Genomic DNA, 13,993 nt, shown 5'->3' on the forward strand with positions numbered 1-13,993 from the left:
GAGCCAGTTCTGCATACTTCCATGATTTGCATTCAGTCATTCCTAATTTCATTTGCTGTATTCTTAGTATCCCAAGCTATAGATTCTTCTCATATTATCATAGATATAAAACACATATAAGTGAACCATCAGGCACTAAAATGATCAGTATTCTGGGGTCCAGAGTTCGATGCCAGTTTGCTAATGTTTTAACAAGGGGATTGGGTTCATCAAGGACACTCAGTATCCCAGGGTGAAGCAAGCTCCCTCTTAGGCACAGGTGAGGAAGTGAGAGGTTGATCCTCCATGCTCTTCAGGTGAAACCATTAAGAAGAAGTTGAACTGTTATATATTTATTTGTCTGGAAATACTTTGGGACAGGGATAGATTTTCCAGGAATTCAAAAATTCCAATCAGTTATATTCAGAATTTTTTGTTGATCTCTCCTGTCTCATCATGACAATATTTATTCTGAGAGTGGCTTATTATTTCTTTCCCCACTGTGCCTTGTGTTGTCCATCCACAATTGTTCATTTCTTCCAGAGATTCTTCACAGCGTTTTTCATCTCTGCATTTCTCAGGGTATAAATCAGGGGATTGAACATGGGTGTCAAAATACAATAAAACACAGCCACTATTTTGTCTATGGACAAAGTGGATGATGGGCGCATGTAAATAAATATACAGGGCACAAAGAACAAGGCCACAACCGTGAAGTGGGCCCCACAGGTGGAGAGGGCCTTGCGTCTCCCCTCTGCACTGTGGGACCTCAAGGTGTGCAGGATCACCATGTAGGAGGCAGCCAGCATGAGGAAGTTCAACAGGCAGATCACACCACTGTTGGCCACCACCAGCAGACCAATGACATGTGTGTTGGTGCAGGCGAGCTCCAGCAAAGGGTACAAGTCACACAAAAAGTGATCGATCACGTTGGGCCCACAGAAGGGCAACCACAGGACCAGGAGGAGCTGAACTGAGGAATGCAGGAAGCCCCCCAGCCAAGCCACCCCCACCAGCATGGCACAGAGACGCCTGGTCATGATGGTTGTGTAGTGTAGAGGCCTGCAGATGGCCACATAGCGGTCAAAGGCCATCACTGTGAGCAAAATGATCTCAGTTCCTCCCAATAAATGAGCAACAAAGAACTGAGCCAAGCAGCCCTCAAAAGAGAAGGCCCTCCCTTCATACAAGGAGTCAGCGATGAGTTTGGGGGTCATACATGAGGAATAGCAAGTATCAATAAAGGACAAACATGAAAGGAAAAAGTACATAGGGGAGCCCAAGGTGGGGCTGAAGATAATAGTGATCATGATAAGTAGGTTGCCCCCAACAGAGATCAGGTAGACAATCAAAAACAGCACAAATAAAAATCTCTGCACCACAGGATTCTGTGAGAGTCCCAGCATGAAAAACTCTGTGATGTTTCGATGACTATCCATGAACCCTGAGCTGCAATAAGAAATTTATAAAGAAGATTTTGTTATCTCTCTTTAGACACATTTCAAAAACTTGAAAAAAAAATCAAGATTTGTGGAATATAATTAACCCAAACTGTATCCCCAAAGAAATAATGCCAATCAGGTCCTGCATTTCTCATTTGGGATTTTGATTGAAAACATAATAGACGAAACTAATAACTTTCAAAACATTGCATCTTTTGCTTTTTGACAAATAAAAAGCAATTCTTTTTAAAACTAGCTCTGTTTTTCAGATTAAAAATTTCTTCATGGAGTTTTTGTAATGGTGTTCTGCAGCACAATGCAGTTAGTATCATTTATGACAGCTTATTATATATTTGATGAAGATATAGAAGAGAGGAAATTTGAGGCCCTAGCATAAAGAAATAATGAAGGAAATGCTAATTACCCTGACTTGATCAGTGCATGCTGTGTGCCTGTGTTGAAATATCACACTATAGCTCACTGACATGCAAAATTCTATCACATGTTAATCAAAAGATGCTGAACAATTCATAAATACAGGAAAAGTCATGTTGTATCCCACAAATAAGCATAATTATTATTTTCAGTTCACATGCCATTTTTAAATTATGTATTCTTTATTAAAAATAACCAATTATAGCAAAATAATTTCCCTAAATATTTTCTGCAATTTTTTGTCAGCACTAGAGTTAGGTGAATTAGCAAAATAAGGAACAACATCATAGCTAATCTCTTCTACCTTGTGTCTCAAACAGCTGCTCAATAGTCCACCTGGCAGTCACAATGTTATTTCTAGGAATTGATCATGCAAATCATTACCCAATTTAAAATCTTCGAAAAGCTCCTCTTTATCTTCTTTAGAGATAAAATACAAGAATTTTATTCTCCTTACAAGGGCCCCACTGACTTATACACCTTGTCTTTTAGGTCCCCTCTCTGTCCAATGCCATGTTCTTTAGACATACTAACTTACTCTAACTCCTTAATCAAGCCAGGCTCACTTTCAACTCCTTGCTTTCCCACAGCCTCTCTTTCTCTGCTGGCCTACTCTTATACATCCTGCAAAAACAGGCTCAAATATCACTCCTCTTTGTAAGGAATATCATCTCTTCCGCTACCCAGAGCTACATTATGAGGCTTTCCATGGCACTCCTACAGATTGCTTCTGCATCCTGATTCTTTGTACACTACTTTTTCTTGATCTACTTCCACCTGCCTTACATTTGCAATATCTTGAAAGCAGGAGTTCTGTGTGATTAATATCCATAGTGCCAGAGCCTAGAGCAGTGTCCAATGAAATGCACACTGAATTATTTAAAACTAAAACCCAAGACAAACATAAGAAGATTACAACCACTGGATCTAAGGCAATTTATAGCTTCTTACCAGAATTGTTATTCCATTCTAACAGGGCAGACTGCTAGAACTAACAGGATTCTTCACAGGTCATCTGGTCCTTTCTTCTACATCATTTGGTCTTCCTTTCCCTTCTTGGAATGACCCATATGATAAATGTCTAGACAGTGTTAAAGGATGTTCCTACAGGGAGAAAATATATGCAGTGAGAAACTACTGCTCCATAATCTCTTCTCTGAATTGCACATGTATCAAAATCTAATTGACCTGGGTTCAAAGAACAAATAAGGAATCTCATCCACTTATGGGCTACAAGGGACTTCTTGAGCCATCTCTTTTGATTTTCTTTTCTAAAAAGCCATTAAGGAAAGAGACTTGTATGATAATCTGATACAAACATCTTTGGTTTGAAAATGCTAAAAATTTTAACCTAGAAAGATTAAGTAGCTGGCCCAAGTCAAAGGACACATCCCATGCTTTCTGACTCTCCAGCCTGAACCCCCTCTTACACCACGGTATTTCTTCTCAGAACCAAGATTACTCAGCCCATAGATAGCACAAAAAAGAACAGAAGAGAAGGCAAAGTTTCTAGCTTCACACTGTGCAAAGGTGTATATCAGCAGAACCTCTCAGGAAAAAGGGGAAGAGATAATGACAATGAAAACTACCTATGATTATTGGACAGAGTTTAGAAAACATTTAAAAGGAAAACATTTTTTCCTTAGTTCTGCCATCCAAAAAAGAAAGCTACCAGCTTCCTAGTGTTTTTCATCCACTCTTTCTTCCACCTATAGATCTTTGTTCATTTCTAACTTATACTTTGTAAATCATGCCATATATTTAATGCTATCCTAATATTATAAGGTAAACATTTTTTAACCACTACTGATTTTGAACAGCTTCTTATGCTTTTCTATCCTATATAGTATCTCCTTTAGATATTATTAATGCAAAAAGGAGCTTAGTGTATGATTGGTAGTTCCCAACTCAGCCTCTCAGATGCCAACTCTTCAGGTTTCTTGCCAAAGCAGCTGTTGGAACTGGTGGAGAAATTTTTATGTCCATGTAACTGTTCTATTTGAATTTGTAACTCAGGACTTTTGTATAAGTCATGTTATTTCATCATTATAATGAGACTGAAAAAATAGGTTTATTTTTCGCTTTGTAGATGATAAAATTAACTGTTTTCACCAAAATTAGTCTCTCTACCAAAGTTTATAAGTAATAAAACAGGACTTGACCTAGAAAGAAAAAAAGTTGTTCCTCCCCTCATAACACTTCTGAGACCCTGTGTGCAAGCTTTCCATGCTAAGCAATACTCCAGTTTTCTATAGAGGTCAACCAGGTGACCTATAGTTTATTTTTATTCTGACACTAACCACTCACAGGTAGTTAGCATAGTACCCACAGGTTAGTCCCACAAGACTGCCTCCAGCTCCAGACCCCAAGAACAAGTAGTGGGTTCCCAGGTTACCCTCACTTCTGTCTGACTTGGCTACAAATCAGGGGATCCCACAAACCCCTCAGACTGTTAATGGACTTTAATTGCTCACAGAACTTAGGGAAACAGTTTACTTAAAACTCCTGGTTCCTCACAATGGATACAAATAAAGAACCAGATACAGAAATACAGGGAGTGAGGCCAGTATTAGCAGGTAATGCCTCTTTCCACTGTCATTCCAGTGACTTTTCTCTTTTCCAGTTATTCATAACTCTTACCAAATTTTCTGTAACCAACCACAGAGTCATATTTAATACTAACTCTTATTTGAATGAGTGAGGACTTCTCAATTAAGAGAAGCTCTCTTAAAACCCTAACCAAAGGTGGTTTTCCAGGATTTCAATGTGACTAGGAGATAGCAATCATCTGTTGGAAGCTCTGGATGTATCACATGATCCAGGCTCCTGCAGGGTTGAAGTTGCTGAGAAAATTCAAGGAATAAAGATAAGCTTTTCTTTACAGAGAGAATACAAACATGTGTTAATATTTAACACATTTAAGACTTTGTGCTAGGCTCTGTATTTTTTTTCCATTTAAAAGCACTCTATTGATTAAAATTCACAGCAACATTATTTCACAAAGCCACAGTACAAATGAAGGAATGAATCACTGTAAGGAAGATCAAAAGAATACTGTTAAATCATGCACAAGTCCACAGCTCTATTGCTTAAAGATTTTATTTTAATCTAGCACGTTTAATTTTTCCAAGATTAGACATACTATTGAGATTCACAATCAACTGACTGGAAACATTTTCAAATGCTTTCACAATGAAATATTTTAAACGACGAAATATCACTTAGATGTGGATGCCTTTGCATAAGAAAATGCAAATGTTCAGTTGCTTTTTTTGGAAGAAAACAACAAGATAGAGCACCACTATGTAAAACAAAAGACTTGCAATATTCTACCAAGCATATCACTGAAGTTCTACTTATTAAAAAATAAATATGTGAGGTAAGATTTTGTTGGGTACCTTTAACAACAGTTGAAACATCAGTTTTCCACATAACGCTGCATCATCTTAATGTATTTTTTAAAAATCATTCATGCTTAAGAAAAATGACTTAGAAAATGTTATCAACATGCAAAACATTTGCCAAATATAAGGTGTACTATCAATCTAGTAAAATTGTAAAACACAGAATACTAATTTAGACATTCCAGAGAAAATTTTAAAGAATATCCATTTTAACCAATACTTTAAAATATAGCACTGAATTTGAGGCAACTTGACATGCAAAACTCTTCAAATGATTATTTCATTCAATTTCCACAACAATCTTTAAAAAAAAAATAGATGTCACTTTACAATGAAGAAACAGGGTCAGAGAAGATAAGTAGCATTCTTCAACTTACTTTCCATGGTCCATAAGCAGCTGCATCTGGACTTGAGTTGATGCTATCTGAATATACCTCAGTGATTGAAAAGGAATAAGCCAGACACACCAAATTTTCAGTTGTAGTCATCTGAGAATAATAATAATATTCCTTCAAAAAGAGTGGATACTCATTCTGAATAAATAGATTTAGGAACCAGATTATCATTAAATCAGAACATTTATGGCTGGGACCCAGGATTCACAGATGGATTACATGGCTAGTTGAGACCCAGCCAGTCCCAAAGAACATCATGACCTCTTTTAAGAATGCAGATGGAGACCAGGCATGGTGGCCCATGCCTGTAATCCCAGAGGTTTGGGAGGATGAGGCTAGAGGATGGTGAGTTCAAAGCCAGCTTCAGCAATTTAGTGAAGCCCTTAGCCACTCAGTGTAGACCTGTCTCTGAATAAAATATAAAAAAGGGAGAATGGAAATGTAGATTAGTGGTTAAACCCCTCTGGGTTCAATCCCCTGTACAAAAAAAAAAAAATGCAGATGGAGAAGAATGGTGCTCATGCTCAGTTGCCCTTTTCTGTTTTGTTTTTTTTTTTTTTTTTTTTTGTGGAAAGAACTTGGGCCTGGGTCAAAAACAAAAATCACTGACATCTTAATCCAAATGAATGGTCCAATGAATATACTGTGCTCAGTGCTATGACAGAACTTTGCCAAAGGAGTTGAATGATCATGGAAGAGGAATCCCACCCAACCTGGATGCAAAGAGTAGAAAACCACCCCAAATCTACTTGCAAATGCTAAACTCAGCTCCCTATGCACCAAGTCTCACTCTATAGAACCATGCACAATTCTGGCCTCTGTCCCTTATGACTAACCCCACATGGGCCATGGTTGGTAGCTCCTTGAACCTTGTCATCCACCATGCTATGTTCTCTACCCCATCCTGGCCCTAATAATGTTACATCTCCTTTATTTACAGTTCTGAAATGCCCTTCTCTGCTTCTAAGCTCTAACTCTCTGATGTCAAAAATTACCAATTAGGGTTCATAAATTTCAAATACATGGAACCTGTTTCTGATGCTTCCAGCATTCCCCCGTAATCTTGACAGTCAAAAACAAAGAAAGCCTAAAGAAGATCCTTTACTGCATGCTACAGAATTGTTATGGAATTGCCAGGTACATTTATTGTTAGCATTTTTAACACATTGTTAGTATTTTTTTAAGCAAGGTCTTTTTAGAAAAGAGCTTCAGAAAATTCTACATTGTGTGCCTTATTATATTCTTATGAAATTAAAGAGGGCTGGCAGAGGACAATTGAATAAACCATACTAAAGAAGTACATCACGATTCCAGTGAATGGAAGACACACTACACTAGACTGGGATTTTCAGTTTCTGGGTCTAGTGGCATATCTGCAGAGCTTTCGGATTTTGAGATTCTGAATTAGACATCAAACCATGGAAGTCCCAACTCCTCAATTCAGCCAGCGTGACCTCCAGGTTCATTTGTAAAATAAAAATTTCAAAATGTAACCTACCTGCCTCTAAACATGTTGAAAAGATCAGATGAGAAAGTATATGAACAAACTGTGGACACCATAAAATTCTAGGGAAAAAAGTAAGCTATTATTATTATTTGTTGTTGTTGGTTTTGTCTCTTTTCTCAATTCAAATCCTTCTATCAAGTATCTAATATGACTTTGGACATTTTAATCAAAATTCAGCAGAGAAAATAAACAGTTTCATTACAAAGGGTCAAACAGGTTATTTCATTCCCTTTAATGTAGGAAGCAATAGAAAATTTGAATTTAACATAAAAGGTATCATGCTGATGGAAAACTTACTTGTCCAGCCAAGTTGAAAGATCTGAATAAGGTACAATTTTGTTCTCTAAGACATTTTCTCTAGGAAAAAAAGTCTAAAGCATTGCAAGTTTCTGAAATGCAGGTTGGCATTTTGGATTCTGTCTGTAAGGATGGTTCTCAAGATGCTGCATGCTGCAACACCACAGCACCAAACTCATCTGAAGCTGTTATACGTCCTGTTCTCCACCTTGCTGGCTCCCTGCAGTCAGAGAGAGAAGAGGAGAGGGGGAAGAGATGGCTGCTCTGTCTCCTAAATGATCCCTGCTCTATCCCTGGTGTATGGACTCTTGGATGAAGTCACTAAATATATGACCCAACCAGGTTAGGAACACCTTAACCCCATTGTCCTTCCTGCCCTGAAAACTAGCATAAGTCAAAGGCGCCTTCCCTGAGTATCTGAGCTGGAAATTGAGCTCTGAAAGGGACCAACCCTCTCCACCTCCCAAGCTGGAAGAAGTTGGCACTGGACCAGTAATTTAAATATCACAGTCCTCTGAGACAAGATCTCAGAGGCTACCAGGTCTACTGAGTGTGCCCAGGGCCAGGGCGTGTAAACACAGAGGAAGTGGACAAACTCTGACACAAATGCAGAGGCAGTGGCCCCAGGTTTCCCGGCTTCCCATGGTCATACTTTTCGCTATCCAAATAAAACAACTCAATACTCAGTCTTGGGTGCCTGCAGGAATCCCCTCCCACTCAGTTTCGTGTTCCTAGTTTTTCCCTTTGGGCAAATCATTTAACCTGTAACCTTCTGTGTCTCCTTCTCTTATCTATAAAATGGGGCTACAAACATTGCCTTCTTTTTAAGGTCCTTATTAAGATAAAATGAGATAGATCTAAAATGCTTAGAACAATGCCTGGCACGTGGAAATTTGTATGTAAGATTTGCTATCACTATTGATCTTTTTTTAAAAATATTTTTATTTTATTTTTACATGGTGCTGAGGACCCAACTCAGTGCCTCACATGTGGTAGGTGAGTGCTCTACCTTTGAGCCACAACCCCAGCCTCCACTATTGCTCCTATCAGCATCATCCTCATTATCATCATTAGCTACTGTTCCCTGACCTCGTATCCCTAGCCACCTCATCACCACTTCCCTATGTCACCCAGTCCTCTCTTCTATCCCTTCAGTATATGGATCCTTGGCTGAATTAGATGACTCAAGTATATCATAAAGGAAGTGCAACAACAAAAAGAAAAATCCTAAATTTTGATACCAGTCATTGGTATTTCCCATGTCCATCAGCCACTCTACAAGTCAGGGGGCCCATGGCCATGCTTGCCGCCAGACTGGGTCTCAAGATATGCTGCTACTCTATCCCATCTACTAGGTCACTTCCCCCACCCAGAGCACCAAGCTGCCTTCAACCTCTTGGAGCAAAAGAACTCAATTAACATCATTACAACTTTTCTGCCCCTGAGAGTCACCTATTTCTTTGGATTATTTGTATTTTATTATCTACTACTAATATGTATTTTTTTTACATTTTATTAAGAAAAACTGTTGAATTCTTTTTTGCCTCTCCTTCCCTTTAGAGACTTTGGACCTTGCCTTCATAAAAATCAAAGGGTTATGAAAATATTTTCCTAAAAAATAGAAGGACTCAACCCAAACATGAACTTTGCTGCCACCCTTAGTGTCTTGACTCAACTATTGTTTTTTAAAGTGTAAATCAAAAAAAATTCCAAATGTTTTGCCTTATCTATTCTAACTACCTTCTCCCAAGAATCCAGTGGCCCTCCTTCCTCTGATTCAACATCCCCATTCTCAAACATCCTCTAAGTGGTGCCTCAAAACCTAACATGCTGTCACATGATGTCACCTGGTTCCAGGATGACATGTGCATCTATTTCCTCCTCCCACTGGCCATTTATCACACAGAAGGGCGTAATAGAACTGTAAAATTAAATTCTAGACAACCTATTAAAATTTTCCTGAAATCATAGAATATTAAACTCTGATATGGATCTCTGAAAACTTATGTAGGTCAAATTTTTTTTTAAAAAAAATAGCATCTCAGAGAAATCAAGAAAGGATGGGAAGGAGGTACAAATAAAGAGGCAGGATCCATCTCAGAAAATACACAAACTTTAATTAAAGTTGCTTTCCTTCTCTGGGCTCTGTCCTTCATCTAAGAGGAACTTCTCACACATTCTCTGGACATTGTGCCTAACGAGGGCTGAGGATCAGGAATGTCAAAGAGATGGGAAATAAGCACAACATAGCTCATTCCCTCAAGCCTCGGTCATGACACATTTAGGGGGAAGTAATTTGGGATCAGAAAGCTTTTTTGTTACTCCCAATCTCATAACTCAAAGTCAGTATGGCTAAAAGGTATCAATAGAGGGATTTATGCTCTCTCTCTCTTATATGCATTACATTTTGCAAAGGATGATTTCTTCCATTAATACCTTTGCCATTAGAAGTGACATGAAAACAAGGAGCAGATGCAGTCTTCAGTGTTCTACTTTGATTTATTGTGCAATGTGGTGCCACCCCACTGACCACTCCTTAGCTCAGGGGTCTCTAGTGAGCTCCGTTCAGATGCAGACACAAGTAAATTAATGATGTTCCTCCATCATTAGCCTGGTCACTGCAGGTGACTGAGGGTATTGTTGGGAAGGAGACATTATGAGGAAGTATCCACAGAGGTAAAAAAAGACAGTGTCCAATGTAGTCCTCAGGTACAGCCAGTAGCATGACAGCTCCTGATCCTATGAATCGAGCTCTTCAGAATGGTAATGCACCCAGGCTTCCTGGGTGTCGATATCTCCATCCCTTCCATTTCTTGTTTTCTTGGATAAAGTCATTAACAACCCTGTCTGAGAACTGGGGTTGTGGCTCAGTGGTAAAAGCCGTTGCCTGGCATGTGGAGGGCACTGGGTTCGATTCTCAGCACCACATATAAATAATTGAATAAAATAAAGGTTCATCACAATTAAAAATATATTTTTAAAAAACCTATCTGTTAGCTCCTATATTAATTGAGTCAGAAATGTTGTGAATAAGTGATTAGTTTATTCGCACCAAGTCCAATAGGGACATGCTTACTCAGGCAGCTCTCCTCCAAACTGTGCTTCCTACAGTGGCCTCAGATTCCTGGGCTCTCCCAGAGTCTCTACCTGGCTAGCCAACAACCATGGGGAGATAAAGGATCAAGGAGGAAATTTTAAGGAATAAGTCTAAACTTAGATTCATCACTTCCACCCCTTAGGAGCATGCTTGTAATCCTAGTGGCTTAAGAGGTTGAGACAGAAAAAATGAGAGTTCAAAGCCAATCTCAGCAATTTAGCAAGGTGCTAAGCAACTCAGTAAGACCCAGTCTCTAATAAAATACAAAACAGGGATAGGGATATGGCTCAGTGCTCAAGTGTCCCTGAGTTCAATTGCCGATACCCCCCCCCAAAAAAAAACAAGACCCCAACTGGATACAAGAGGCTTTCTGTGTCCCCAGAAGAAAAAAATAAAAGGATTTGTTAAACACATCACACTATCTGAACACACTCTCTCATTTACTATCTTCTCTCCCACACCTTACCTCTTCAAAAGCTGTTAATAAATAACTCAAGTCTATTCAAGGAGCCTCTTACTATTAACAGTACTTCAAGGTCCAAATCATCACACAACAAGGAAGTTTAATTTTCACGTTCTGCTATAGTCTATGCCATAAGTATTTATTGTACAATACAGTAAAATTTCATGCTCTGGATCCAGGATCCATAAGTTAGGACTCTGTGATCTTGGACCAGTTATTTAATCTCTCTGTGTCTCAGTTTACTCATCTATAAGTGAGAATGAGAATTAGTTGGATGAGTAGAAGAAACAGTGAAAGATTGATAGTATAAAAAATAGCAGAGGGGCTGGGGATGTGGCTTAAGCGGTAGCGCGCTCGCCTGGCATGTGTGCTCCCGGGTTCAATCCTCAGCACCACATACAAACAAAGATGTTGTGTCCACCAAAAACTAAAATAAATAAATAAATAAATGAATATTAATAAATAAATAATAGCAGAGGAGGGGACTCTAGGATTCCATCTTCCCCCTCCAGAGGAACAACTAATGAGCTGGCAAAAACTGTCAGAATCAGCTTTTGTAGAGCCCTAGAATCTAGCAAAAACTAACAAAGACCAGGAGAAGGTTTGCTGAAGAATGAGACAGGGCTTTGCAATCAGAGTGTGATGGAGCCTTAAACTGGCTGCTTAGTGCAATTAACAATAGCCAAACTATGGAACCAGCCCAGATGCCCATCAACAGAGGAGTAGAGAAAGCAAGCTGGTATGCATATACAATGGAGTTTTACTCAACCATAAAGAATGAAATTACTTTATTTGCAAATGTTGAATGGTTGTAGTTTAATATCGAGTGAAACAAATTAGACTCAGAAAGTCAAGGGTTATATGTTTTCTCTCATATGTGGAAGTTAGAAAGAAAAACATTTAAAAAGTAACCTCATAAAAATGCAAAGGATATCAGTACAATAGAGGAAAGGATCATGGGGAGGGAGAAGAAGAAAAGGGGTGATACTGGGGTAATTAAATTTATAAATTATGTTATGTGCACATATGAATATGTCACAAGGAACCCCACGATTACCATAAAGCACTAAATAAGTAAATAACCTATGTCCCACACCCCATATCCCAAATCTCTTGCAGCTAAGAGGACAGAAACCCTCACTTTAGCCTGTTGCTAATTTTGGCTTTCTATTTTATACTGTAAGGCAAAATGGACATTCTGGATAATATTTGTCAAGGTTCTCTGAAGGATCTTCTAAATGTAGGACAGGCAGAACCTGGAACAAACACACTGACTGAAATAGTGCAGGTCTCTCAAGGATAAGAGAAGGTCTCCTACTGCATCACTAAATTACAACATTGTATATTTTTTCAAATTCAAAATCATTGATGAAATGGACTAAATATGTGCATGCATAATCTTCTACCAAATGGACTCTAAAAGTTAAGGCCCTAATAATCCTGTGTCTACTAAAGTCATTAAATCAGAGATTTAAACATCCCCAGAAAGGAATTTTTCCTAGTATGCCAGAAAAGTAATGTATCATTGCTTTTTATATTTCATCTTTTCATTACTAATGACTTATAATCTCCTAGAATTCTTGGTTTGAGCACTTTTTTACTGCAGAAAATAATAATAGCACTCAACCTCCATAAGAACTATTATAAATTAAAAATAAAGGAAATTTCTTAATCTATGGAAGTATATCTACCCCCAAAGTTCTCTAAACATTCCTATTGGAGAAATTTAGAAAAATTCCTTTTAAAATTAGGAAAGGAAAAGAATTATATTATCAGTGCTTGCATTGGACATTGTGCTAGAATTCCTATCCAGGGTTTTAAAAAGAAATAAAGATAGACTTAGGAGCAAAATCAACAGAATTCACAGATGTGACTGTGTCTAGTAAAAGACCCAAAAGTGTTTAAGGTAACCATAGTCCAGGAGTGATACAATAAAAAGAAACCATGGAACAGATTGTAAAGGTCTGGTCACATCCCTGTCACCTCCCTTACTATTGCTTTTTATGTTTATTTGTTCATGACCTTTATATGTTGTATTTCCAACAGCTAGCACCTGCTTCTGAAGTCCATGTTCCCTCTATTAAATAAACAAAAATGCCTGGGTCTTTATATCCCCTATCCAGGCACAGAGAATCCCTTAATTAATGTCTAAATAGTGTGAGAGTATAAAAACTATACTTCCTTGCCTCCAGTCAAAACAACCCTTGCCATAATTCACAGTCCCTAAGTTCCCTAAAAAATCATCAGGCTAAAGCGACCCTCTGGTGGAATTTACTTGCAACTGCATCCTGGTTTAGATTTTTTCCCAGTCCCTGACTGGCTTCCCTTTTTTCTTTACAGTTTCCCCTGGGAACATTTCTCCAATAAGTCCCTTGTACGGAACTCTATGTGTTTAGTTTTTTAAAGACTTTATTGTCCAGTGCCAAATAAGAGTTAGCCGTACCCATGAATGATTCTATCTCATAAAATATAAGTTCTTCTCAAGTTGATACAACACAATTTCAAGCAAAATTCTAACTGGCTGTTATGTGCAATTTGCAATGTAACTTTTAAAATTATCCAAAAGATGATAGGATTAGAATGAGAAAAAATATTTCTTTGAAGCATGGATTAAAAACCTTGAAACAAATAACAACAACAATAAAAAAGCTAAGGACCAGATAGAATTTCATCCAAGTTCTACCAGACCTTTAAAGAAGAATTAATGCCAGTCCTCCTCAAATTATTCCACAACACAGAAAGGGAGGGAACACTGCCAAATTCATGCTATGAAGCCAATATCACCCTGATGTCAAAACCAGACAAAGATACATCAAAGAAAGAAAACTTTAGACCAATATCCCTAATGAACATAGATGCAAAAATCCTTAATAAAATACTCACAAACTGCATTTAAAAACACATTAAGATAGTGTGCCATAATCAACTATATTTCATCCTAAAGATGCAAGAATGGTTCAACATATGCAAAACA

The 13,993-nt window shown here is 38.1% G+C and overlaps 1 protein-coding gene across 1 annotated transcript; it reads right to left on the reverse strand.

The window, feature by feature from the left end:
* Positions 1–509: 509 nt before the first annotated feature.
* On the reverse strand, positions 510–1,418 carry LOC144376760 (olfactory receptor 4C3D). The gene has a single exon (XM_078045044.1). The coding sequence runs from the start codon at positions 1,416–1,418 to the stop codon at positions 510–512; it is 909 nt and encodes a 302-aa protein (XP_077901170.1).
* Positions 1,419–13,993: the final 12,575 nt, after the last annotated feature.

The sequence above is a fragment of the Ictidomys tridecemlineatus genome, chromosome 4 (assembly GCF_052094955.1).
Source record: "Ictidomys tridecemlineatus isolate mIctTri1 chromosome 4, mIctTri1.hap1, whole genome shotgun sequence".
Classification (NCBI taxonomy): domain Eukaryota; kingdom Metazoa; phylum Chordata; class Mammalia; order Rodentia; family Sciuridae; genus Ictidomys; species Ictidomys tridecemlineatus.